The following is a 25,106-nucleotide window of genomic DNA, read 5'->3' as shown; positions in this document are numbered from 1 at the left end:
CAGGAGGGTTTTGGGTGCAGGGCCTGCAAGCGGACCTCAGAGGCCAGGCTGGAGGAGGAAGTAATCTGATTACAGAGGGCTGGAGGGAGGCTCTAGGGTGATTGTTCATGGCAGGCAGCCAGGGGCAGCAAGCTGACCACAGAGGGCTGGAGGGAGGGCGGCAGGTGCATGCAGCCGGAGATATTACATGCAACAAAAAACCAGTCTAAAGTGTATAAGTAAAAACAATCCACCCTTAAAGCCTATTGGCTTTAACATATGCTTTTCACAAAAAATAATTCAGTCCTACTGCCTTTACTTTTTATAATAAACAGATCATTGCTATGGAATCTGATATAACTGAACACAAGAGGGGAGATAGGTCATGAAGACCTATTCTTCTGTCCTTCCTATCAAAAACACATTGTGTAGAATAGCCATAGTCTTCTTCACTCTGCGTTTAGTATCTGATAGAACTGTCCCAACTTAACCAATCAGGCCTTTCACCTTTATTGTATGTTTGTCATTGTCATTGACTCAGGCCTACTGTATGGAGCATAGACTTTCTTGCAAGGCAGGCTTCAGGCAAACAGTGAGCAAAATTACAAATACTGGTCAAATTACAGTAGTCCAAATAATATAAAACCACTCTTATGATGCTCTAACAAGGATTATGGGCAGTGCAGGGGGCATGGCCTAACAAGATCGACGACTAGACGTGCCTTTGGCGAGCTCCCGGCCGCATAAACCTGCTGCTTCGGATGAGATAATCGCCCCCCCCCAACATATGGTGGAGCGGATGGAGTGAGCTGCACTGACCTAGCGGTTATCAGGCCCGATGGCCTGCCAGCTGCCGCAGACCCACTGCCGTTGCAGTGATTAGAGGCTGCGAGAGCTGGCGCAGAGAGAGAAGCTGCGCCACTGAGGTTCCCGGACCCCTGCTAAATAGCCAGCAAGCCATACGGCTGCACCACAATGGGGGGCAAAGCCTGGGTGGTAAGGAGGCGGCCGGCCCTCGGGCAGGGGTGAATGGAGAGACTATTGCGCTGAGTGTATGGCCGGAGGAAGAGGTGGCCGCGAGCTTTGAGCTGGAGGCGCCTGTGCTCAGCTGCCCGCGAGGGCCATGGTCGGTCGCTGCGAAGTGCTGAGCTGTGGTGGGCCTTATGGGAGAGTGACAAACCAACAGGCCACGGGGACAGCAGCAGACCTTTGGAAGGCCGGGAAACAAGATACTAGTGTGGTTTTTCGGACAGCGGAGGTAACTGCAGCTGGGCTCTGATGGGAAGGGTCGCTGTTCGAGGCCTCCTGAGGTTGCCCATTGAAGGCCACAGTGACAGACCCACAGTAATGAGGCAGGACCGCTGACGTGGGGAAGACGCGCTTTTAGTCCCCAGAGGAGGGGACTCCATGCTATACAGAAGGAGCAGAGAGAGCTACAAACAACTGTACCTGTACAGTGAGGCGAATAGGGCCTGGTGGACACGAGTGACTCTACAACACTATATAAGAGGGAACGGCCCAGCCGTGCTGAAGCTGTGCCCGCTGGGGCTGTCAGACAACAACCTAGAGTTGCAGCCGTGCAGTGGGGTAGCCCCTGTGGAGAATGGAAGACATGCGCAGAGCCGTGAGGAAGTCAGATTCAGGGACAGAGGCAGTGGACGAGAATATACGGGGGGGAGGTGCCATACCCTAAAACCGCAGGAGGGTGGTCAGTGGGATGAATATCACTGCGGCTTGTACCCCCTCTACTGGACATTGGGAGCAGAACTGAGCCAGGCTCCCCATCTGGGGTCAAGGTGAAGAACAAACCCCATAGTGGGGGACAGTCCAATAAGATTGTAAATTACACCATCTTGGGAGTGGGACCCCCCCCAGGAGCAGACCAAAGGATGGCACCCCAGCCATTGTGTGGGGAGCAAACACCAGGCACGACAGGAATACTGGAGGTCTGAAGAGGGTCAATAGTCACGCTAGAAGCCAAAATGGAGTCGATGGCCTTGAATAATAACCACCTTGGATTAGACCTGCGCAAAGTAGCAGACGGTCACAACGACAGAGGAGGACTTAGCTCCCTTTTTTTTGGTAGAGTTTTATATAGCGCGAACTAGACCCAAGACTTCGAGTATCAGAGAGCTTTACATGAGCACCAGTTTTGTTACACAAGGACACATTCATTTTTGTTAGGCACAGGGAGATTAAGTGATCTGCCCCTAAAAACAGGATGTTGAGCCTTGTTGCAGAGGCTCGAACTCGGTTCCCCAGCTACGAGGTCGACCGCTATAGCCGTAAGGCTAAATCCTCTCAGTGCGCAATCTGCAAACAACTGTAGCTGGCCTTAAATGCAGCGCACCTCAACTGGACCTGTGCCAGGAAGATGCTGAGGGTTGATCTCGCTGTAACAAGCTGCGCCTCCTTAGATTCCCAGTGTGTGCAGAAGGGCCCTATGCTGACCTGTTTTTAGAGGAATGGCTCCCCACAGCCTTGTGCCTCATGCAACTATTCAAATTCTTCACTATTGAACGGGTACACAGGGCCTTGGGCTAGGTGCCGCGCCCTTGGGCAGCCTGCGGGCCATTATATCCCATCTATTCAACTACGGGGACAGAGACATAATATTGCAACATGTCCGAGAACATAGCCCCCAATATATAAAGACACTCCAATTTATATTTATCCTGACTAAACCCGGAGAGTGCAGGACATGCGTAACAATTTCCAGTGAATTAAGCAGAGACTCCATGAACATGATATAAAATACAGTCTGATGTTTACCGCATGGCTCTGGGTCCAATTCGAGGGCAGGGTGATATTCTATGAGACTCCCCAGGATGGCCTCGACTGGATGGAATCCATAAGCCTGCAACATGCTGACCGAGGGCCTGAGGCTCGAGATGATCACAGCGATGTCAGGGGACTTCTCAATAAAAGAGACACTCCTACAGAGGGCAACGAAGGACGGGTCTTAGTCAGCACAGATGGGACTCTGCTAATAGAGCATGAGCCCCTTGAGACATAGAACTCATACACACGGTTGGAAATAGTCCCAGAGACGCAGGTTGATACTGTGCCCTTGGGATGATCTATTATACATCAAAGTGGCTACTTCGCTATTATACGTCTGAGTTACTGCAACCAAGAGCAATAGGTCATTGTATGTAATAACTGGATATTTGTTTTCGTAACTCGGGCTTCAGAAGCCACCCCTGAATTGATACTGAATCTGGGATTGCTAGTGTACAACTTGAGGATGCGGTCCACAGTGTTGTTTTTGTTTCTCGGGCGCCAGGAGATGGGCCGAAGACTGCTGGGGAAGGGTGGGACCAGAGGCCAAGCACCCGACAAGGTTAATCCAGACGCCACATCATGATACCCCGCTGAGACCTCGCCAGGGTCTCGTGGGGATCCACAAACCTGGTGGTCTGGTCAAGGACTATAACGAGTTATACAGATATTAGTTGGGGATTGAGGGGTTAGGGAGGGAGTTTGGGGTGGGGATTTTACTGTCATCTTGTCTATCGGTTACGGCGGGAGTGATGAGTGGCTACTGCCTTTAGGTGGGTAGGAGAGGGCGATATCATGGGTATTTGCAATTTCCTTTATCATCTTGTTTTTTCATAGAATTGTAGTTTTGATGTTAACTTTAGGGGACAGAGAATCTTTTGAGTTGAGAGGCACTGCTAGATGCTGTCAAGGCTAATTATTGAGGGTTCCTTGAATGTACAAGGCCTTCCTTCTATTTTTATCCATTTATTCTTATTTTTCATGGCTATCACATGGATAACGTAAAAACTAGTCATAAATGTATAACTTTGAATGTAAATTAGGATATCAATAGCGTTTCTGCAGGAAACTCACTGTATAAAACATGTTCAGAGACACCGGAGGGGGCAACTGTATGCAACATCTTACTCAGGATATGCAAGTGGGGCCCTCATATGGGCGGCGCCCGGTGTCCCATTTAGGTCCACCAGAACTTGCCTAGGGTTCCTATCTAGGGGTGGAGGGCACCTGTGCCTGGTAAACGTATACCCGCCACATGTAGAGGGCGGCACATTTAGGGGCGCATTGCTTAGGTCAACGCAAATATCCCCAGGGGTGGAAATTGTAATTGCAGGGGACTTTAACTGCACATTGAATGGAGAACTGGACAGATTCCCCACCCAAGTATGTGGTTCACTACCTTTCGGATCACTACCAACTAATGATTACATATGTACTCCATAGGCCTGTCCCCATGATACAACTCTGGTGGCGGCACAAGGATGCACTCACTGACCCGATATTCCTTGACACAGTGAATAGGGATTTAGTACAATATTTTGATCTTAATTGGGAATCCACAAACAGCATGGCAACAGAGTTGGAGGCCATGAGGATGGTTAACGGGGGTGTGCATGTCCACTTCGGTCAGAATACGATGTACATACTAGTCCTTGGAGAAGTTGATGCCCACATCTACAGCAGGGGTAAAAGACTGGAACAACCAACGACAAAGGGTCGCTGACTTATGGGATCAGCTGGACAAACATGTTATGAGTACTGGCTGTCGGCGATGGTATATGGAGGGGAATAAATCTGGGTATTTACTACAGCATTTGATCCGTTCAGACCCTGCAGTGCAGACGGTCATGGCATTTCGACAGAAGGAAGGTAACCTGGTTTGCACGTAGTAACTGATTGAGGCTTTCATGGAGCACCTCCAGAGGGTGTACTCAGAGCCACAGATGCCACAAGAGCAGAGAGAGAGGTGAACGCTTATCTGGTGGGCTTACCACTCCCATTTCTTACAGAGGAAGATCGCGAGGCTCTGAGGGCTCCGGTAACTAAATATAAATTGCTGTGTGCCGAGATGGCCCTAAATCATTGAAATCTCCGGGGACGGGCGGCCTCCCAGCCGAATTTTATCAACATTTCCCAGTCCTCCTCCCCGATAGGCTGATGACCGTCTTTGCAGAAGCCTTCGAAAAAACTGGAGTTACCACGGACAATGAGAGAGGCTCTACTAGTAGTTATACCAAATATACCTGGTAAAGATTCCTCTGAGATGATGTCTTATAGATTCCTCTCTATGCTGAACGTGGACCTCAAACTCCTAAGTCAGGTATTAGCGGCTAGACTTCTGCTTTTTCTCCCACAGCTTATATATGATGACCAATCAAGTTTTATTACCTGCAGGAACAAACTCCGCTATCTTTGCAGACTGGCACATGTTATGCAGACACCGGGGCTACAGGAAGATTGTTACACCCAGGCCTTTCTCGATGTGGAGCAGGCCTTTGATTCCGTGAGATGGGGATACCTATGGCAGGTACTCCATAAAATAGCTTTGCACTCCCCTTTTATAAAATGGCTTGCATTTCTATACACAAACCCACAGGGCAGAGTGCGCACAGGGAGACACGTTTCAGACGTGTTAGTCCTAAAACAGGGTACCAGGCAGGGATGTCCACTTCCCCCTGATCTTTGTAATAGCTATGGTGGCGCTGGTTTGCCAGCTGAGACAGGTTCTGAGAGGATGGGGAGTGGCACAATGGAGCATATTGTCTCGTTGTATGCCGACGCAATGGTATACTTGAGATAACCAGACTTTTAGGTCCCGAAGCTGGGAGTTTAAGGAGAGTTCTAGCAGGTATCTGGTCTACGCATTAATAAGAGTCAAGTCTCTGCTGTTCCCACTTGGATGGCTAGGAAACATACCAAAAGACCAGCATTTACTAGCAGAGCTACCCTGGACGGTGGACAAAGTCTGATATCTGGGAAATTATGTCACCCATGATAAGAAGCAGTTTTATGATAATATGGGGAGAGTGATGGACGGTTTGAGTCAGCCTGTAAGGTTCTGTAATACCCTACAACTGTCTTTGATGGGCAAGATAGCCCTTATAAAAATGGTGGTGGTTCCCAACTGTCTCTATGTTATGCAAGGAAGTTTGTAAGAACTCCCATGAAGTGTATTGAAACAGCTGGACTCACTTATAGTGGAACTTCTTTGGAGTGGTGGGAGGTGGAGGGTAGATCTTTACATGCTGCAACGGGAATGGGAGGGGGGTTCTGGAGGTCCCGGATCTGGAACTGCACTATTTAGTCACTCAGCTCAGCTATAATATATGATCCATTGGATGGATGCTGAGCCACACTGGGAGAGACCCCTGCTGGCCTGCAATTGCGATGGCCATCAGTTGGGATTGCTGCTATGTGGCACACAAATACCTTGGACTTTCCCTTACCCGGACCGAATGATGGCTAGACTCTGGGAAAGGACGGCCAGAGGATCCTGAGAAGAGCCCCTTATGCCACGGATCTGAAAGTCTGGCTCATACTACCCTTTGATAGAATGGCTCAGCTAATGTCTTCCGAAAAATGGAAAGGGAGGGTGCCTGACTGGCTGATCTGTACCCAGGAGAGAGGTTTATAACAATGCAGGATGCTTTGGCCACAATACGGAAAAATAGCTGCGGTAGCGCACCAATTGTGGCGACGTTCCTGGACGCCCCAGAACCCACTCACACAATGATGACTATGTTATCCATGGCCTGTGCAAGCCGGCTGGTCGCACATCTGAACCAAACACTGCGTAAGGATAAGCAGCTTAAGCCACTACGAGTAGAAGAGAGGTGGCAATCTCTTAGGGATGAACCGCTATCATTCAGGGATTGGTTTAAGATACATGCAGGGGTCCAAAAGGTATCAGTGAGCACCAGGTTTGAGCAGATTAAATTAAACATAATTCATATCACCTACCTGTCCCCCAGACGCTTGCATGCTATCTATCCAACAAGACAGTCCCGCTGCCCAAGATGCAAGGCTACTGAGGCCGATTACTTGCACGGGCTCCGATACTGCCCTCCAGTGGCAACTTTCTGGGGAGAAACACTAACACATATTTAACGGACGACGGGTTGGGACGTACCATTTAAGATTAATCAGTGCTTGCTGGGCCTACTACCTGATGACCCAAAGCGCACACTAAGCAGATGTTTCCCAGTGCTGGGCTTCACAGTGGCAAAACTTTGCATAGCGATCTATTGGATGAGCGATAGGCCTCTGACTAGAAAGAAGTGGGAGAAAGACCTGTGGGAGTGGGCGGGCAGAGGGGGAACATATACAAAAGACAAGAAGAGACGATGGGCTCCCAGAAGTGCTGCTTGCCTGGGGGAATATGATAAGACTTGTTGGACCAGGCCGGACTCTAGGGTTCCTCTCCGGTCAATTGAAAGTGGCATTAGAAACAGTTCAGTTTGATGGATAGGATAGCAAAACAACCCAAGGCAGGGCCTTAGTTTGCCCATTTACACCACACACAAGGAAACAACAACAAAAAAGACGAAAGATATAGAAGAAAGGAAAAAGGGAATCTTAGACCCTTCACTATATGAAAGCTTCTGGGAAGGGTAGGGGGGGCATATTGGGAAGTTTTACTGTTTATGTGTGTTATTATTCCTTTGGTTTTTCTTTGTTATTATTCGCTGTCATTGATGCAAATTGAAGTGATATGGTCGAGTGAAAAGTAGCCTTTTGTGTACAGACTGCATAATAAAACCTTAATAAAGACATATTTTAAAAGAAAAACAATGCAGATGATCTAGTAGTAATTACTAAGGATACTGAAAGGGCTTTCTCTAGGATTGAAGAATTAGCAGCAACTTTTGGTTCCTTCTCAGGATACAAATTAAACTTATCCAAAACACAAATACTATTTGTTGATCAAAACCCTCCGCCTCTCAATAATGTAGTCTCGGAAGCAACCTATTTGGGGATTAAACTAACCACACCAATTTCGAACATTCCAAATCTTAATTATGCTCCGATCCTGAAGAAAGCCAATTCAACCTTGGAAAGAATAGATCATTTACACTTATCGCTACATGGCAGGAACAATGTGTTAAAAATGCTGATCCTTCCAAATTTATATACTTATTTAGAACAGTCCCATTGGAATTCCCGCTAGACTTTTATAAGCAACTTAAAAAAATGTCAGGAAGATTCTTATGGGGATACAAAGGCATTCGGAGAGCTCATAAAAAAATGATCATTTATTTATTTATTTATTTTGCGATTTTTAAAGCGCAACAATTACCCATACGGGTGTCTCGGCGCTGCAGAACTCTGAGCTCACTACTGAAGACGAAGGGTTAGGAGGTAGAGAAAAGCCATGTTTTAAGGCTTTTTCGAAATTTAAGAAGCGTAGGTGCAGATTTGATATGGAGTGGGAGAGTGTTCCATAGCTTAGCTGTAGCAGTGGTGAAACATCTATCTCCCCAGGTGGCCTTTCTTGTACGAGGTACATTCAGCAAGAGGGCTGTGGAAGATCGTAACGTCCTGCGTTGTTCCACTGGATGAAGAGCTTCTTTTAGATACTGGGGCCCTGGATGGTTTAGGGTTTTATAGGCTATACATAGGGCCTTAAATTTGATTCTGCTCCTGATTGGAAGCCAGTGGAGCCTTTTGATGTGGTGGGAAGTGGGAGTGAATTTAGGAATGGAAAGTAAGGTTCTAGCCGCCGCGTTTTGCACGGTCTGCAACTTGTTGAGAACCCCTTCCTGCGCATTCAGAAGGAGTGAGTTGCAGTAGTCTGTTCTTGAAAAGACTAGTGAGCTGATGAGGGTTTTACCGGCTGATTGAGGTAGGTATGGCAGAAGCTTTTTGATTTTTTTGAGGGTAAAAAAGGCGGAAGATACGACAGCGTTAGCATGATGGTGAAAAGTCAGCTTATTGTCGAAGATGACTCCTAGGTTCCGGACTTTTACCACTGGTTGGGGGGGGGGGGAGCCCAACTCAGGTGGCCACCACTGTGGGGACCATGCTGGCTGCAAGCTCCCGAATGTCATCACCTTCGTTTTATCGGAGTTAAGTTTGAGGCAGTTTGATGACATCCAGGAGCTTATTGCCTTCATACCTTCCTGAAAGTTGGATGCGACACTGGCTCCATTGTTGTGCACCGATAGCACTAGTTGCGTGTCATCGGCGTACGTGGTAAGGGCTATTCCGTAAGTTTTTATTACTCTCGCTAAGTCCGATACGTAGATATTAAAGAGCGTCGGACTTAGCGAGGAGCCTTGAGAAACACCACAGGGGAGAGAGAAGGTCTGAGAAGTGAAATTCCCTACCCTGACAGTCTGTGGACGATTGGCAAGGAAAGAGGCAATTAGATCTTTAGCTGTGCCTCCTATGCCCAGCGCCGAGACACGGTCGATCAGTGTTACATGGTCGACCGTGTCAAATGCTGCAGAGAGATCTAGGAGTATAGAACAGCTGCCCCTCCTGTATCCATAGTTGTTCTGATTTCGTCCGCAGCTTTCAGAAGAGCTGTTTCCGTCCCGTGTCCTTGTCTAAACCCAAACTGGGTGTCATCCAGCAAGTTGTTGTCGTTAATGAATTTCGAGAGTTGGAAATTCATAGACTTCTCGAAAATCTTAGCTAGGAATGGAAGGCAGGCGATGGGTCTATAGCTTGCAGGGAGGAGAGGGTCCAGAGTAGATTTTTTCAGTAGTGGCTTAATTATGGCTTCTTTCCAAACTGCAGGGTATATGCCTGTTGAGAACATGGCATTGCAAATGGTAGCTAGTGCGGGGGAGATTGCTTCAGGGATGAGATTCAGAACGGAGGGTGGGCAGGGATCCAGAGGGGATCCTGATTTGGTACTAGCTGCCAGGCGTTGGATGAGATTTTGATCTACAGGAGTGAAAGATGAAAAGGTAGGCCGAGTATCCATGTGAGATACCAGTGGGGTGGCAGGGGGGGCGGAATGGGAAAAAGTATCAAAAATGGAGCTGACTTTTTCCTTGAAGAAACTGGCCAAGGCATCTGCCAGTAACTGAGTGCCTTCTATACGGGGCGTAGGGGGATTGGCTAGGGTATTAACTACCCGAAATAATTGTCCTGTTGAATTTTTTGCCTGATAGATTTGGGTAGTGAAATAGTTACTTTTCTCGGTGGTTAACAGTCTTTTATAGGTAGAGAGGGCATTTTTGTAATTAAGTTTGTCTACCAAACTATAATTGCGGCGCCAGTGCCTTTCAAGGTTCCTACAGTGTTGTTTTTGCAAGCGTAGGGCTTCCGTAAACCATGGGGCTGATGGTGTTTTCCTGTTCCGGTGTGAACTTTTTGTCGGAGCTAGTTTATTGCATGCCATGTCTAAGTTTTTCAGGTAGTTGGAGGATGCTTTGATAGGATCTTGTTCGTTGGGAATATGGTTATCCTGCATTATCTCGGCTAGTGAGATTAGATTAATATTTTTCCAGTCTCTGTAGGATGAAGGAGGTGATGAGGTGGAGTTTAGTTTAACAAGGTCTGTTTGAACTGTGAAGCAGATGGCTGAGTGGTCAGTCCAGATGAGTGGGATTATTTGAGTAACCTTTACAAGGGAACTGTTGGTGAAAATGCCGTCTAATGTATGACCTGCCTGATGCGTGGGGGAGGTTATTAGTTGTTTTAGGCCTGCGGCTGAAAGATCTGTGAGAAGTTGTGTGGTGTCCTTGTTGTTCAAAGTCTCTAGATGAAAATTGAAGTCACCTAATAGGGTAAAATGCGGGGTGTCTGCAGCCGCTTCAATTAGACTGCCTATATTTGCTAAGAACTTAGCTCTTGACCCCGGAGGGCGGTAAATCAGCAAGCCCTTAAAAGAAAATTTAGCCGAGAGGCCAAGTGTAAAAATCATAGACTCGTATTCTGGGCAGGTAAATGTTTTCGTAGTAAGTTTAAAGAGGTCTTTATAAATTATGGCAATGCCACCGCCTCTTTTTTTTGGCCTGTCTAGTCTGCATACATTGTAGTTGGTGGGGGTGGCTTCTGTAAAGTCGGGTCCCGAGGCATCATCTCCCCAAGTCTCGGTAATGAACAGGAGGTCCAGTTTGTGTGCGTCAATAAAGTCAGCTATTTCTAATTTATGTTTGGGGAGAGATCTAGCGTTTATAAGCGCTGCTTGGATCGATAGAGGGCAGTTAGTGGATAAATGTGCCCTAGGTTTATTGCAAGTGGGACAGCGAATTGGGCCGAAGCTATGGTTGGAATAGGCTAAGATCGGTGGTTCGTGGGGTTGGTTTGCTGTGTGCCTCAATTGTAGTAGGTTGACAGCAGAGTAGGTCAATCTCATCGTGTCAGAGGGTGGCCAAGGTATCGAGCCTGCATGGAGGTTGGCCGTTAGGCCGTCCTCGGCGCGGACGAGCGCAGACGAGCTTGCCTTATGCGCGCCTTCGGCGCGCATTCGTCGCGCCCGCTGCGCTCGTCCGCTGCGCTTCCGGGAAGGACACATATTTTATAGAGGATGTCGACGGCGTTGGGGGGTGTGGCCGACCGAAGGGGGGCGTGTCTCGTGGCTTCCCTCAGCAGGGTGATGGCGCCAAGAAAACGAGCGTTTTTTTGGCTGTAGCAGCGCTCACACAGCTGCTTGTTGGTATTTTTAAAGAGTGCCAGGAGGTTAGTGCAAATTACAAACACAGTATTTCAATTTTTAAAAACAAGTAAAATCACGAGGCAGAGCTCCCGGCTTTCCGCCTCAGGAGTGGGCTCCGTTTTGCAATAGTGCGCGCTAGTGGTCAGCGCGTCCTATTAGTACCTGTGGGGGGCGTGGCCGACCGAGGGGGGGCGTGTCTCGTGGCTTCCCTCAGCAGGGTGATGGCGCCAAGAAAACGAGCGTTTTTTGGCTGTAGCAGCGCTCACACAGCTGCTTGTTGGTATATAGAGGAGGATGGGCCGTTCCACATTTTTTTTTCTACTACTTGGCAGCCGTATTACAATTCATATCCCCTTTGATTGTGGGCAATAAAGCTCCCATCTCACAAGCACACTCCCCATCGATATATGAACTAGTATTAGGTACTGAAGCGAACAGTCATTTCTTAAGAATAATAGAACCAAGCTACTACAAAAAACTAAATTTATGATTATATCTGCTGCATATAAAACATGGAGAATCATAAAAAAACTGGTTGGGATTCCAAAGATTGTAAGATATACTCCCTTAAACTCACCACACTGCTTCCCCCCTATATTTAGAGATCCGGTGATGAAAAGGTGGAATCATAATGGTATCTGTCACCTGAGTGATCTATGCTCAGTTAATTCTATCTCTATATCTACTTTTTCTGAACTTCAACATAAATTTAAACTCCCTTCTCATGATTACTTCAAATACTTACAGATCTTTAGCTTTTTAAACTCACTCTCTCCCAACGATCGACAAGGCCTCAAAACGATTCTGGTAATAGACAGTCTTTATATCAAAAGAAAAATAGGGTATTTTTATAATTTATTCATGACCTATCTTTCAGATGATCTTCCTATGATTCAACATAAATGGGAGGTGAAATTAGGAATAAACGACCTCTTGATAAAAGAATCAATCAAGACAGCTAATTCCATATTATTTTCTGGGCGATTACGAACTCAACACTATATGGCTATGTGTGATCTCTACTACACACCTGCTAAAGTTATGAAATGGGGGGCTACTGTTGGTATAATCTGCAATCGCTGTACTCTGGTTGGAGCAGATGCAATACACATGTTCTTTTCTTGTATTAAACTAGCTGGTATAATTTCAGAAATTCAAATATTTATTGAAAGAATTACAGGGAGAACAATAATTCTTTCTCCTGAACTGATTTTATTTGGATTATCAATAGACTCTATAGAAATAGAACAACAACACTTGATCTTTATTATGATGTCTGAATTTCGTGCATGTATCACTCAGGAATGGATCAATCCGGAACCACCATCTTTTTCTATGTGGAGTGCTGGCTTATTAGCCAAATTTAATTTTGAACTTGCTATATATGCAACAAAAGGAAGAAAAAAGAAACAATTAGGTATGAAAATGTGGGCTCCGATACAACAATGGATCCATGGGGAAACGACTTAAATATTTGCTTGACTCTATCTATGTTAAAAATTCATTGTTTCCCCGTAGCAACTTTTCTGTTTTTTTTGTTTCTTTTTCTTTGTTTCTATCGGAGAACGTGTTGTTGTTTGTTCTGACTATGTACTATGTGATGAAATAATCTGTTTTGTTTGCAACAAAAAAATCAATTAAAAAAAAAAGAAAAAGGAAAGAAAAACAAGGATTATCACAGTGCAAATCTTCTCCCCTAGGGTCTTTACAACACCAACACCAAACCCTTTCATACTAAATTAATCTGTGGGATTACATGTTAACAAAATACCCATCTACAGCCTTCAACACAGTTTAATAACAAGTCTCTTAAAATGCCTGTTGATTTTAATATATGCATTTCATAATAAGTAAGCCAGGCCTTCCACCTTAGTCATACCTTTTCATAATAAAATAAACAGACACATGTCGTCTGACATAACTTTTTCCATGTACAAATCAAGACTATTGTCTTCATTGGCTTTTCGCCATAACCAACTGAGGACTCCTGTACTTCACATGAACTGGCAACCATCAGACACACAGTCCTACTGTTACAAATATATACACAAAATTACAGTTGGCAACACACACAACCCCACTGAAAAGGGCATAAGGTGGGTTCTCACACAAACGCTTAAACTCGACTATTTGTCAGAAGCAGAAACAAACCCCAAAACCCCTCACGTATACAATAATCTGAAAGAATCCATATAATGCAATACCTTCCTACAGACTTGAACTTAATGGAATAACAATTCACTGTTAAGGTCAACTGGCTTTAACATACTGTTATTTCAATACATTAGTTATGCCTACAGTGTTTGTTGTACATTTTCATAATTAAACATTAGATGTATTGCCCTGACACATCGTTTTCTAATGAACCGATCTAGCCTATAGCCTTTATCACTGGCTTGTCACCATAACTAACTAAGGTTTCCTGTAATCTGCTTAAGCTTTCCCACAAGGCAATCACCAGTATACAGTAATAAAAAAAGGTCAATATACAGAATTACAGTTGGCAAAACAATATTCAAGCCTTCATACAAAGGTATAACACGGATTCAAATGATGTTCACATTTTTTATCCCTTAGAATTTTTCACTTTGGATAACCAACACCAAAAACCTTAACAATGTGCAGCATTCCCTGTAACAAAACACCTGACTAGAAGCTTTAACATAGTGTAATGTCATTCTACCCTTAAAAGCCCATTGGCTTTATATATCAAGGTTGCTGCAACACACCACATTTCGTCTCCACAGTAAGCAGACACGGACCCAGTATCAGTGCAAAAACCTCAGTTTATTCTTCGTCGGCCATTACGCGTTTCACCACCTCAGTGGCTTGATCACATGACAACGCTAGTTTGATTCTGGACCAATTATAAAGCTGCACTATTTTGCACTTGACTAAGGTGAATGATAGACATAAACAAAACATTTGGGTGCTTATATATCAGTCAATGCTTTTTAGACATATGATGTAGCAATGAAATATAAAACGTTGAAAAATCAAAATAGTTCATATAAATTCACTTACATGATTCTTACATAAAGCCGAAAATCTCAAACATTAACTTAATATATATATATATATCTATTTACAAATACAAAAATAGATTTAAATCTCTATAAATATATAAAATCTCCATCGATAAGGGGAGCTTTAAATATATCAGATCAATGAAATTGATACATGGGCCCTATGAAGAATCAGTGGATTTAACTAATGTAAAACATTTCAAATATGACATAATAACCGCATAAATGCATTTTTCCAACGCTAATTTCATTCTTAATGACTACAATGATAACCACCTGAGTTTTGTTATGTATATGAACAAATGACCCATTACCCGTGAGATAAAGTGCATATAGTGAAAAACATCTCAAATGTTAGAATTTGAAAATGATCATCAATATGGAGAAAGGACAGCCCCTGTAGATAGTTACATTTGATTATTATTACACAAAGGCAAAACAAAATGCATATGTTTGTTAATGGAAAGCATAACTAATTGATTATCAGAAAGCAAAGCATAGAGAAGGATTTACGGGTTCAAATCCAAACGGGGTATTTTAAGTTCATAAGCAAGTGTGCAGGTCTTCCGTATTTTTAAGGCCTCCAGGATTCTTATTATTAAAATTAAGTATGTACCGTGTCTCCAATTTCCTCGTTGCTTGCTCTCTGTCGCCACCCTTTTTGGTGGGGATAGTGTCAATGACATAATATGAGAGGTTCTTTAAATTATTGTCATGGACCGCGCTAAAATGTCGCGCGACAGGATAAGTTGGGTCACAGTTTTTAATGGCCCGTATGTGTTGCAACACTCTTATGCTTGCAGGCAATTTCGTGCTGCCCACATATCTTAGGGAACAGCTACATTCTAAGATGTAAATGGCATATTCAGTCTTACAGTGTAGGGGTTTGGAGATTTTAGTCTCTTTTTTGCTAAAAGCAGTACAGTAACTTTTTTTATTAATTCCATATTGGCACGCCTTGCAGGACCTGCATTTGGTAAAGCCATTAGTTTTTATAGGCCAAATCGCTCGATAGTAACACTTCAGGATTTCTAAAGACCAAGTTCCCATACATTGATGCCGCCCTCCTAAAGGTTATGCTAGGTCTAACTGGCATCTCAGCTCCTATTATTGGGTCACTTCTTACTAGCGCCCAGTTCCTGTTAATGATTTTGGATATCTCTTTTTCCTGTGAGCTAAAAGGTATTATTAGCCTCATAGTGTCAGGGTTACCGACGGTCATATCAATAGGTTCTCTGACCTTTTTTGGGACCAATAGAGTGTTTCTGTCTAGTTTCTGGGTTTTATCTATGGCTGATTGTATGATTTTGAGAGGATAGCCTCTAGCTAAAAATCTTTGTTTCCAGCCAAGTTGAGCCTCAACTAAGTCCGCAGGGTTGCTGCAGATTCGTTTGATGCGCAGCATCTCCCCGTAAAGGATGCTGCTTATCAAATGACGTAAATGGAAGCTCGTAAAGTGCAGAATAGAATTCCCGGCTGTTTCCTTTCTGAACAGCTTGGTCTCTAGTTTGTTGTTTACCACCTGTACTTGAACGTCCAAGAAATGAATCTGAGATGGGCTAACAGTAGAAGTAAAATGTAAATTAATAAAATTTTGGTTCAAACCATCTACCCATGTTTTGGCTTCTTCAGTTCCTTCCCACACAAAAAATAAATCATCAATGTATCTGTAATATATCCTGACATGGTCATCATATTGTTTGCTGTGTGTGCCTTTGAGGACCAGCTCCTCCCACCAGCCCATGAAAATGCAGGCGTAGCTAGGGGAGAATCTGGCCCCCATTGCCACCCCTCGCATTTGCTGATTGTACATTTGGTTAAACAATTTTTTTTTATTGTTAAGACAAAATGTAACCATATCTAAAAGCATAGTATCATGTTGAGGGCAAGTGGCATTTCTTTTGTTCAAAAAGAATTCTAGGGCTCGCAGACCATCTTTATGGTCTATACAGGTGTATAAAGAAGATACATCCAATGTTAAAAGATGCTAATTAGGTCCCCATTCACAGTCTTTGATTCTATTTAAAAAGTCACTTGTGTCTCTTAGATATGAGGCAAGTCCCATCACACTTTCTTGCAAGAAAAAGTCTATATATCGTGAAGTATTTTCCAGCAGGCTCTTTCTTGCCGATATTATCGGTCGCCCTGGTGGTTTTGATGCATCCTTGTGAATTTTTGGTATAAAATAGGTTTGGGATGATCGGATGGTCATTTCTCATGAATTTATACTCATCCAGGGAGATGAGCCCAGTGCTTTTCCAAGCTACTAATTTCATATAAAAAGAATTTGCTGTCTCTTTAATAGCTGAAGCACTGCTTAGCCTGCAACACATTCGATCATTTAGTTGTGATCGAGCTTCATTTATATATTCTTTCCTTGACCATAGCACCACGTTACCTCCTTTGTCCGAGTTCCTCACGATTATATCATTATCCTTTTTGAGTTTGGCAATCAGATTATGATATTGTCTATTTCTGTGTGATATTTTCTTCTTTGTAGCGCAAGTCCTGTAATTTAGTTTTTTAATTTCTTCAGTAACTTGTTCATTGAAAATGTCAATGCCATCTCATCAAAGTATAGGGTTAAACTTGGATTTCACTTTAAAGGGAGTATTCCGTTTGGCTACATTGATGTTGCTTGCTGATTGACTGAGATTAGTGATGGTTGGACTTCCCATGTCATCGCAATAGTTTTCATTGCGTAGATCATGGAGTACAGTGCGTAGGGTTGCTTCCAAATTTTGTGAGGGAGTGTGTTCAGTTGTTGTTAGATTTAAATCTTGTGACATAGCAGCCTCTGGGGCATTTTGGATTTGTTCATGGAGTGGAATTTGCGCAACTTCAACTTTCTGATGAACTGGTATATGTCCATTCTTGTGTTTGCACAGTCGAAGTTCGATTCATTGCAGAATGACAATCCTAACGACAGAATTTGAGTTTCCACTTTGCTAAATACTGTTTCCGTTAGGTTGATGACAGTTTTTTCTTCGTTTTGGTTGCTCTCAGTGCTTTTGGGGTTTATCGGCAATTCCACCACCCCCCTTCCACGTTTGTTGCTGTTGCCTCTGGGAGTCCCTGCGTTTGTGGGCTTTGCGACGCTGGCCCCGCTTATAGTTTCGTTTTTGTTGACTTTATTTCGCAGATTCCTCGACCTTGGCGTTGCCAAGCGTTCCTCTACTAAAAAATTCATTTCTTCGCCAGGGGAGGGAGTCGCATTAGTTTTTGCTGAGGACGCTGTATTGTTTTCACCGTCCGTATCACTTTCAATGGCGGAATTGAGGCTTGAGTATGATGACTCTGAAACTTGCTTGGCCCCTGCCGTTCCTGCTTTTTCCCCATTGGTTCGTGTTAACTTTGCCTTTTTTATAGCATCATATTTGCGTGAGAAAGTAAAAATTTACAATAACTAACTCAGCCCTACTGCCTTTGCCATAACTGCAAAATAAACAGATCAGGCCTATATCCATGATAAACAGCTTTTCATTATAAGCATCTAGGGCCAGTCATGTTGATCATAAGCTTTCCCACTAGGCAAAAAGTGCAATCCAATCACTTGATTTCAGTGAAGTACCACATTTCTGAAAAATTATATCTGTATTCAAAGTAATCAACATTGGGCGCGGCTAAAGAACCTCTAAGTAGTGCATTTGAAGGCTACTTTTCTGTTAAATACATATGGTTAGGCGAGAACTTAGCATTGGAGCCATACCCGAACATGTAACCCCTTTAAGAGAAGGACAACCACCATTTGCTGCAGTGACCAGGGAGCATGGCACTGTTTGCTGAATCAAGAGGTACCTTTAAATGGACCAGTTTGGATCCAGGTCACGTCAAATTTTGACTTGTAATATTTTGTTCTGCATTTCTTTGGAAAACCAGGCGCTTTTCCCTTCTGCGACGTACTCTCCAAGGAATTACAAATGCTTTCTGCTGTATCCGAAATTTCCCTGCCAAAAAAGAAGTTAAATTACAGAAGTTGATTGTAGTTATTATGTTTGAGACACAAACGTTTCACGAATAAAACTAAAACTTTGTTATGGTGCATTTGTTACCACTTCAGCACAACTTGACGAAGGACTAGCAGAATATTTTCCTCTCATAAATGAATATGCTAGATACCTCTAAAATCTAACCAGGCATATTTTTATACACAGTCAAGGTCATTAATAAGCGTTTTTTCATGTTGCGCAAGTTTAAAAAAAATCTTCAATAGGGTTCTAACTCTGGGCACCACCGCTCAACCTCCACCACAACTGGATAGAACAAGACTTTAAATAAAGAGCTGGATTTGAATGAACCCTAGAAGTGGGGTCAGAGTCAACGTGCCACTTATAAAGTGTACAGACATTTTACTCCCTAGAGTAAGTCCAATATGCCCACTAGAAAAACAAAAGGTGTATACCACAATCAAAGCAGTCTAGCCCTGCTTTAACCCAGAGTGGCCTTATATATAGCAATCTGAGGCTTCATCAGTAATGTGCCACAAGGAGGTGCTCATCAATATCTTTACTTGATATTTAATTTTGTGAATTTTGAGCTACAACAGAAACATGAATAGGATATAGACTATATTTCAAATCTGCTTATAAAGATTGACATTCACATGCATAATTCAAATTAGCTTTTATTTCAACATCCAGAAGTATCTGGATCGATATTTTAACCAAGGCTAAAACAGCTTGGCACTCACCGCTTAGTACACATTGACTTAAGCCATGAAATTGCTGCATTACACAAAAAAAGGACTCTAAATTATTACTTTCAAGGTTGATCACGCCAAAAGCATAACCAACTGAGCTATCCAATCTGCTAAGGAAAATCCGTAAAACAGCAGAATATCGTACCCAAAATATTGTCTATCAAAAATATTGTGTCCCAAACATGGTTTACCAAAATATCGCCCACTGGAGTTAATGATGGCCATTTTATGCCCAGTGGGCCAAAACTTTTGGAAATGATATTGAAGACACAATAGTTCTGCCACAATATTTTTGCTAACGAAATTCTGGCACGCAGCCCAAAATGACATGCATATCTCACAGAAAGTAGGAATATGATGAACTGATATTTGTGGAGCGCAGTTACTCCGAGGAGTGTCACGGCGCTGGTGTAAGGGAAAAAGGCCATTAGCTTTGAGAAAAAAGCCAATCTCTCAGCTTCTTTTTAAACCGCTGTTCAGATTCAGTTTGACGAACGTCAAGGGGAGTTTGTGCCAGGCCGAAGGGCCCAAATAAGAGAAAGAACAGTCACCCGCTCTAGAACGGTGGATCCTGGGTACCAGGGCCAGAGCACTGTTAGAGGAACGCAACTTCCTGTTTGGAAGGTAAGAATGTATCCTAGACGAGAGGTAATTGGAACAGGTGTGATGCAGAGCTCTGTAGGTAAGTACTAGAGTTTCAAACAAGATGCATTTACTTACTGGAAGCCAGTGTAAGGAGTGGAGATAAGAGGAAATATGAGCTCCCAGCAGAAGCTTAAGCAGCAGTTGAGCAGCTGCATGTTGTACTACTTTTAGCTTGTTTACTAGGTACTGAGTGAGGCCACATTATACTTAATTTGCATAATCTAATCTGGGTGTGATGAGTGCTAGAATAACTGCTTTCCTGGCTGGAAGGTCAAGGCAGTGCAATAACGTTTTTAGGTTTTGACTAGCGAGCTGCGCACTGCACAGTTGCAGGGAAAACATTATGAGAAGAGTAGAGTGGCTTTGGTCCCCGCCTCTGTTTCCATTGGCTAGCTCCATAAATGGAGACTAGCCATTGGAACAGACATCTGCTCGTCATCCTGAGAGCAGATTCGGGGGCGTTCCTGCAAATTTTAGGCTTTCCGCCCCTTTTAAAATAGTCATGCGGCGGTGGGCGGTGTTTATTTTTTTTGTTGCGTCCATGTTTATTTTGTTCATTCTGCGGCCGACCGCCGCCGGAAGAAGTCCAGGTGAGTGCCCGTTCCCGCCCCCCCCTCCCGCTGACCGTGTGCCGTTCCCGCCCCCTCCCGCTGACCGTGTTCCGTTCCCGCCCCCCCCCTCCCGCGGTCCGTGCCTTTCCCGCCCCCCTCCTGCTGTCCGTGCCTTTCCCGCCCTCCCTCCCGCTGTCCATTCCTTTCTTTGTTAATATTTCAGTCAAGAGGAGCAGGCAGGTTCAGGCACGGGACAAATCACCGAATAGCCTGCTCCCCTCCTTTCAGTTATCTTTAGCAGGTCACGATTTTATCACGCCCCCCCCCCCTCCCGCTGTCCGTTCCCGCCCCCCCCCTCCCGCTGTCCGTGTGCCCGTAGGCGCTTGTTAATACTGGTGCATCTGTGGTCTCGTCTGCGAACTAGCGTTCACGAGAAGGAGCGGTACCGAAAACATGGCTGCCTACGGAGGTAAGAACCGGAGACCCAACTTGGTGAAACGTGTCTTAGTTTCATTCATAATATCTGTCCGCGGCGCACGTGTAGATTTGTCTGGGCAGTCTACTACTACCGAAACTGACAAAAGAATTGCTCCTGCCCGTTAATGTCATGAATTGTAATTGCCGTCTTTTGCTTGAAACAGTCGCGTCCTGGTAGAAGTCAGCTTGCTTCGTGATGCGAGGGAAATTCGCTTTTATAAGACCTATAAATGAAGAGTCTGTGCTAGACGATGCATAATCTGATTTAATATGCCTTTGGGGGAAAAAAAATTACAATATGTCATTGTGCAATGTATTAAGAGGTTGTGCGTGGTTGATGTCAGATTGCCGAAAGGGACTGTATTTTTCTCTTATTAGTTCCCCAGTATTTGGACGGTATAACACATTCAAAATAGAAGTCCTCATTTTTAGGGTGTCAGAAGGGCATTGGTGCCAAGTGGCACCACGTCCTGTGTGACACCTCCAATCAGTGATGGCTGTCCAGTCAACAGTACTTGACGTTTTGGGATTTTTGACCCAAAACGTTCAAAGTTGACAGTCAAACCACGTGTCCCCGAATGCAATTTGCTCTTGGCTAAAGCACCAGAACTATCACACTCAACGTGTGGCTACTTTAGTACTAATTACATCCTCAGTTCACCGACACAGACAACGCTTTTTTCCCTGCTCCCTTGTATACCGTCTTCATCAAAGGCCACGCGCCTATCCACCACTTATTTATTTATGCCTCAGATGTCAGAAATAGAGGGGCAACATAACTGCACCAGTCAAGGCTGAGATCGTACTTAAATTACCTACACTGTTTTTTGCAGCATGCTTAGTTTTCTTTATCCAATAACAGTTCAGATTATTTGTATCTTTAAAAAAGCAACGAGAGCGGTATTTCCCGTAATATACTCGACTGGAACTGTTTTTTAAATGACCAGATTTATTTCACCTGCCAAAGTCTAAAGTAGGGGCTGATGGGTGACCCTTAACGGCGTTTCATATTTCACAGAGTAGAGAATGAACATAATTCCCTGTACAGACGTCGCCTTCCCTAGTCACCTTTGAAGTCCTTTTTACACCTATTGGTTACCTATGCGGTCGGTTCATCTTTAACAACAGTGTATAACTTGCACAGGGGGGCTCGCAGTGTGTGGAGGGCTCTGTGTGGGTGTGTGGAGGGCTCTGTGTGGGGGGCTCTGTGTGGGTCTGTGGGGGGCTCTGTATGGGTGTGTGGAGGGCTCTGTGTGGGTGTGTGGAGGGCTCTGTGTGGGTGTGTGGGGGGCTCTGTGTGGGTGTGTGGGGGGGGCTCTGTGTGGGTGTGTGGGGGGGGCTCTGTGTGGGTGTGTGGGGGGGCTCTGTGTGGGTGTGTGGGGGGGGCTCTGTGTGGGTGTGTATAGGGGCTCTGTGTGGGTGTGTGGAGGGGCTCTGTGTGGGTGTGTGGCGGGCTCTGTGTGGGTGTGTGGCGGGCTCTGTGTGGGTGTGTGGGGGGGCTCTGTGTGGGTGTGTGGGGGGGCTCTGTGTGGGTGTGTGGAGGACTCAGTGTGGGTGTGTGGAGGACTCAGTGTGGGTGTGTGGAGGACTCAGTGTGGGTGTGTGGGGGGCTCGCAGTGTGTGTGTGAGGGCTCTGTGTGTGTGTGAGGGCTCGGTGTGTGTGTTGGGGGGGCTCTGTGTGGGTGGGGGGGCCCTGTGTGTGCGTGGGGGGCTCTGTGTGGACGGGCTCTGTGTGGGTGTGGCATTTGCGAGAGATTAAGCTATTGGCATTGTAAATGACAATGCCATTTATTTATCGGTTTTCAAAACGAACACATAAATAAAAAAATTGTCATTTACAATGCCAATAGCTCTAGCTTTTCCAAAGGCAAAACCGTTGCATTGTAAATGCTTGTTGCAGTATGTAGCAGCCCGTTCCAGGTCCCAACCACAGCTTTTGAATTGTTGAAAAGAAAACTGGTCGTCAAATTTCACTCGAAGATTTGACCACCTCAAGATTGCGGACTTTGCAGGGGGGGCTCCGTCCGGCTAGGAAGTCTGCAAGCCTAATGAAGAGTTGTAGCCAAAGCAGAGAACCTTGGTCTCATTTGCCTTACACTTCAACTGGTTAATGCACATTTATTGGAAGATAGCAGCTAGTCAAGGTTTTATAGAATCCAATGTTATATCTCCTCCTTTACTGAATAAGAAGAGGAGCTGTGCGTCATCCCCCTGGGAGATTATTTTGGCAACACAGGATTCCACCAATGGAACCAGCGGGGTCAGGTAGATGTTAAACAATGTGAGACTCTTGAGTTGAGCCCTGCGGTACCCCGACTGTAAGTTCTTTGCACCCAGAAGAGAATAGGGGAGTGCATACTTCCTGCCCTCTGTCCTCAAAAACTGACAGTGCAAGTCCATGGATTCCAATGCTCTGAAGGTGGGAAATTAGCCTGGAGTGGGGAACTGTGTCTAAGGCTGCTCATAGATTAATAAAATCAGCCCAGTCTTACCTCCTACGTATGTGATATTCTGAGACTCAGGGCAACATTCAACATTTATTGTTTTGGATACCAAATATTGTTTTCACACACAGTATACTAATTCAGTATATAAAACACAATGTGCAAGCAAATTTTAAATAAAGCTGAATCATCATAGTCCCGGCTACATATCCGACAACTCACCCAGTACAACTGGTGGGTTCTGGTGACCGTTGTGGCTGAATTTCTTTAGACTGTGGGACTTCCTTTTCATTGACACAACTTTCAGTTCTCTTTGAAAGGTTTAGCTGGCCTTCATCCTCCTGCTTAATTTCCAATATCTGACAGTCACTTTCAGTACTGGGCTCCATTCTCACCAGCTCCCTCTGCAAGCATGACAACACCAAAATCTACTTTAGACACATCCCTTAAAAGTACAGAAAGCAGAATTAAACACTTCTCTGTAAAATACATAAAACCCGCTTCTATGATGGGCCTCTAACCTGTGGAGTTCATTGTCTGAATGTACCAGATTCTGACAGTGAGGTAAGATTCATATCATCTGTTGATACTGTGTAATACTAAATAGCAAATGATTTCTATGAAAATATCTTAAGCAAGTGAATATACAAACAAATTGTGGGCACAGAACACGACAATATTGACGAAATTAAATCATCAAACAATAACAAATACAAAACAGAACATGTCGAATACTGTGTATTTATATCAAAAGTAGAAAAATATTTATTTGATGAAAAATGCTGAAAATATCAAAACATAATCTAAAAAGAATATTCCGCAGACATACTCGCACTCATACTAATACCAAATAACACCCTGTATGCAGTGCTGCTAGTAGTTGAGCAAGTCAGAATGCAGCCTTGAATTACTAGTGTTTGCATTCTAGGCTTAGTGCCAAGTGCATGAATTAGACAATCCACAAGACAGGGTTCACATAGTGAGCTTGATAAATTTGTAACTGTGAAACAACAGCAATAAGCAAATCATTAAATGAAGAGAATACGACATATGCACAGATATCTAACATAGGAAATTTGGAATTAATCCTGCACCTAAATATAACTGTAGCTGAATAACTACATTATTTGGGAACTTTACTGTATTTTGTTTTCTTTTTCTCTTCACCCTTTTCACACACTCATCACCGTGTCGTTCTTTAAACTTTTTATGTTGTATATATACCGAATGGCTAAATTCCACCTTTTCCAAATAGTATTAACTTCATAGGATAGCTGAAAGCAAAACAAAATGAAGTTCCCATATACTAAGATTGCATGGGCCAACTTTTTAGGTCTGCTCTTTGAACTAGGTTTAGCTGTCTAAGCAGACTATTGTTTCTTTAAAAAAATTATTCATACATAATTGTCAGCGGGTTTTAACCATTTGTCTATTAAATTCACATTTTCCTTCAAATTTGAGTGACTGCAAAAGGCCTATACACATTATTCACACCCGCCTCAAAATAGTTCATTTTTAAAAAGTGAAAAAGGTGGCCCAAAGTGGGCTTTGTATTCTTTTTATTTTCATATTAAAGTTAAATGCCAGCTGTTTATTTTGCTTACATCTAGGGTGCCTAGTTAGATGGTGATTTATTTTCCGTCTCTTTTTTAAAGTTGTGTTATAAAGTCTTTAACCAACATTGTACAATTTTAGGTGCCACGATTTGAATGGCTGATTTGGTGGTGAATCATCCTTTCGCAAAAATTAGAATACCTGGAGCAACTGAAAGGCTTGTAATTTAAAAACCCATCACCAGTAAAACAGCAAAATCCATTCATTTTGTAAGTTTAAAATTTATATTGCAAGCATATAATCGTCACACTTAGGCGGTGGGATGTATTTTTTTATTTT

At 44.0% G+C, this 25,106-nt stretch overlaps 1 protein-coding gene across 2 annotated transcripts in view; it reads right to left on the bottom strand.

Moving 5' to 3' along the window:
- Positions 1–25,106, bottom strand: part of LOC147733000 (uncharacterized) — a 131,263-nt gene that overhangs the window by 30,220 nt on the left and 75,937 nt on the right. Inside the window, exons 2-3 of one of the 2 annotated variants that reach the window (XM_086957543.1) lie at positions 23,436–23,658; positions 18,196–18,344 (exon numbers count right to left, since the gene is read on the bottom strand). In XM_086957543.1, the coding sequence (XP_086813669.1) occupies positions 18,196–18,344; positions 23,436–23,602 (316 nt within the window). In that variant the 5' untranslated portion in view covers positions 23,603–23,658. The remainder of the gene's footprint in view (positions 1–18,195; positions 18,345–23,435; positions 23,659–25,106) is intronic. The other variant, XM_086957542.1, reaches the window with a different exon arrangement.

The sequence above is a fragment of the Lissotriton vulgaris genome, chromosome 2_1 (genome assembly GCF_964263255.1).
Source record: "Lissotriton vulgaris chromosome 2_1, aLisVul1.2, whole genome shotgun sequence".
NCBI lineage: Eukaryota > Metazoa > Chordata > Amphibia > Caudata > Salamandridae > Lissotriton > Lissotriton vulgaris.
This window is presented reverse-complemented; position numbering and strand designations above follow the sequence as displayed.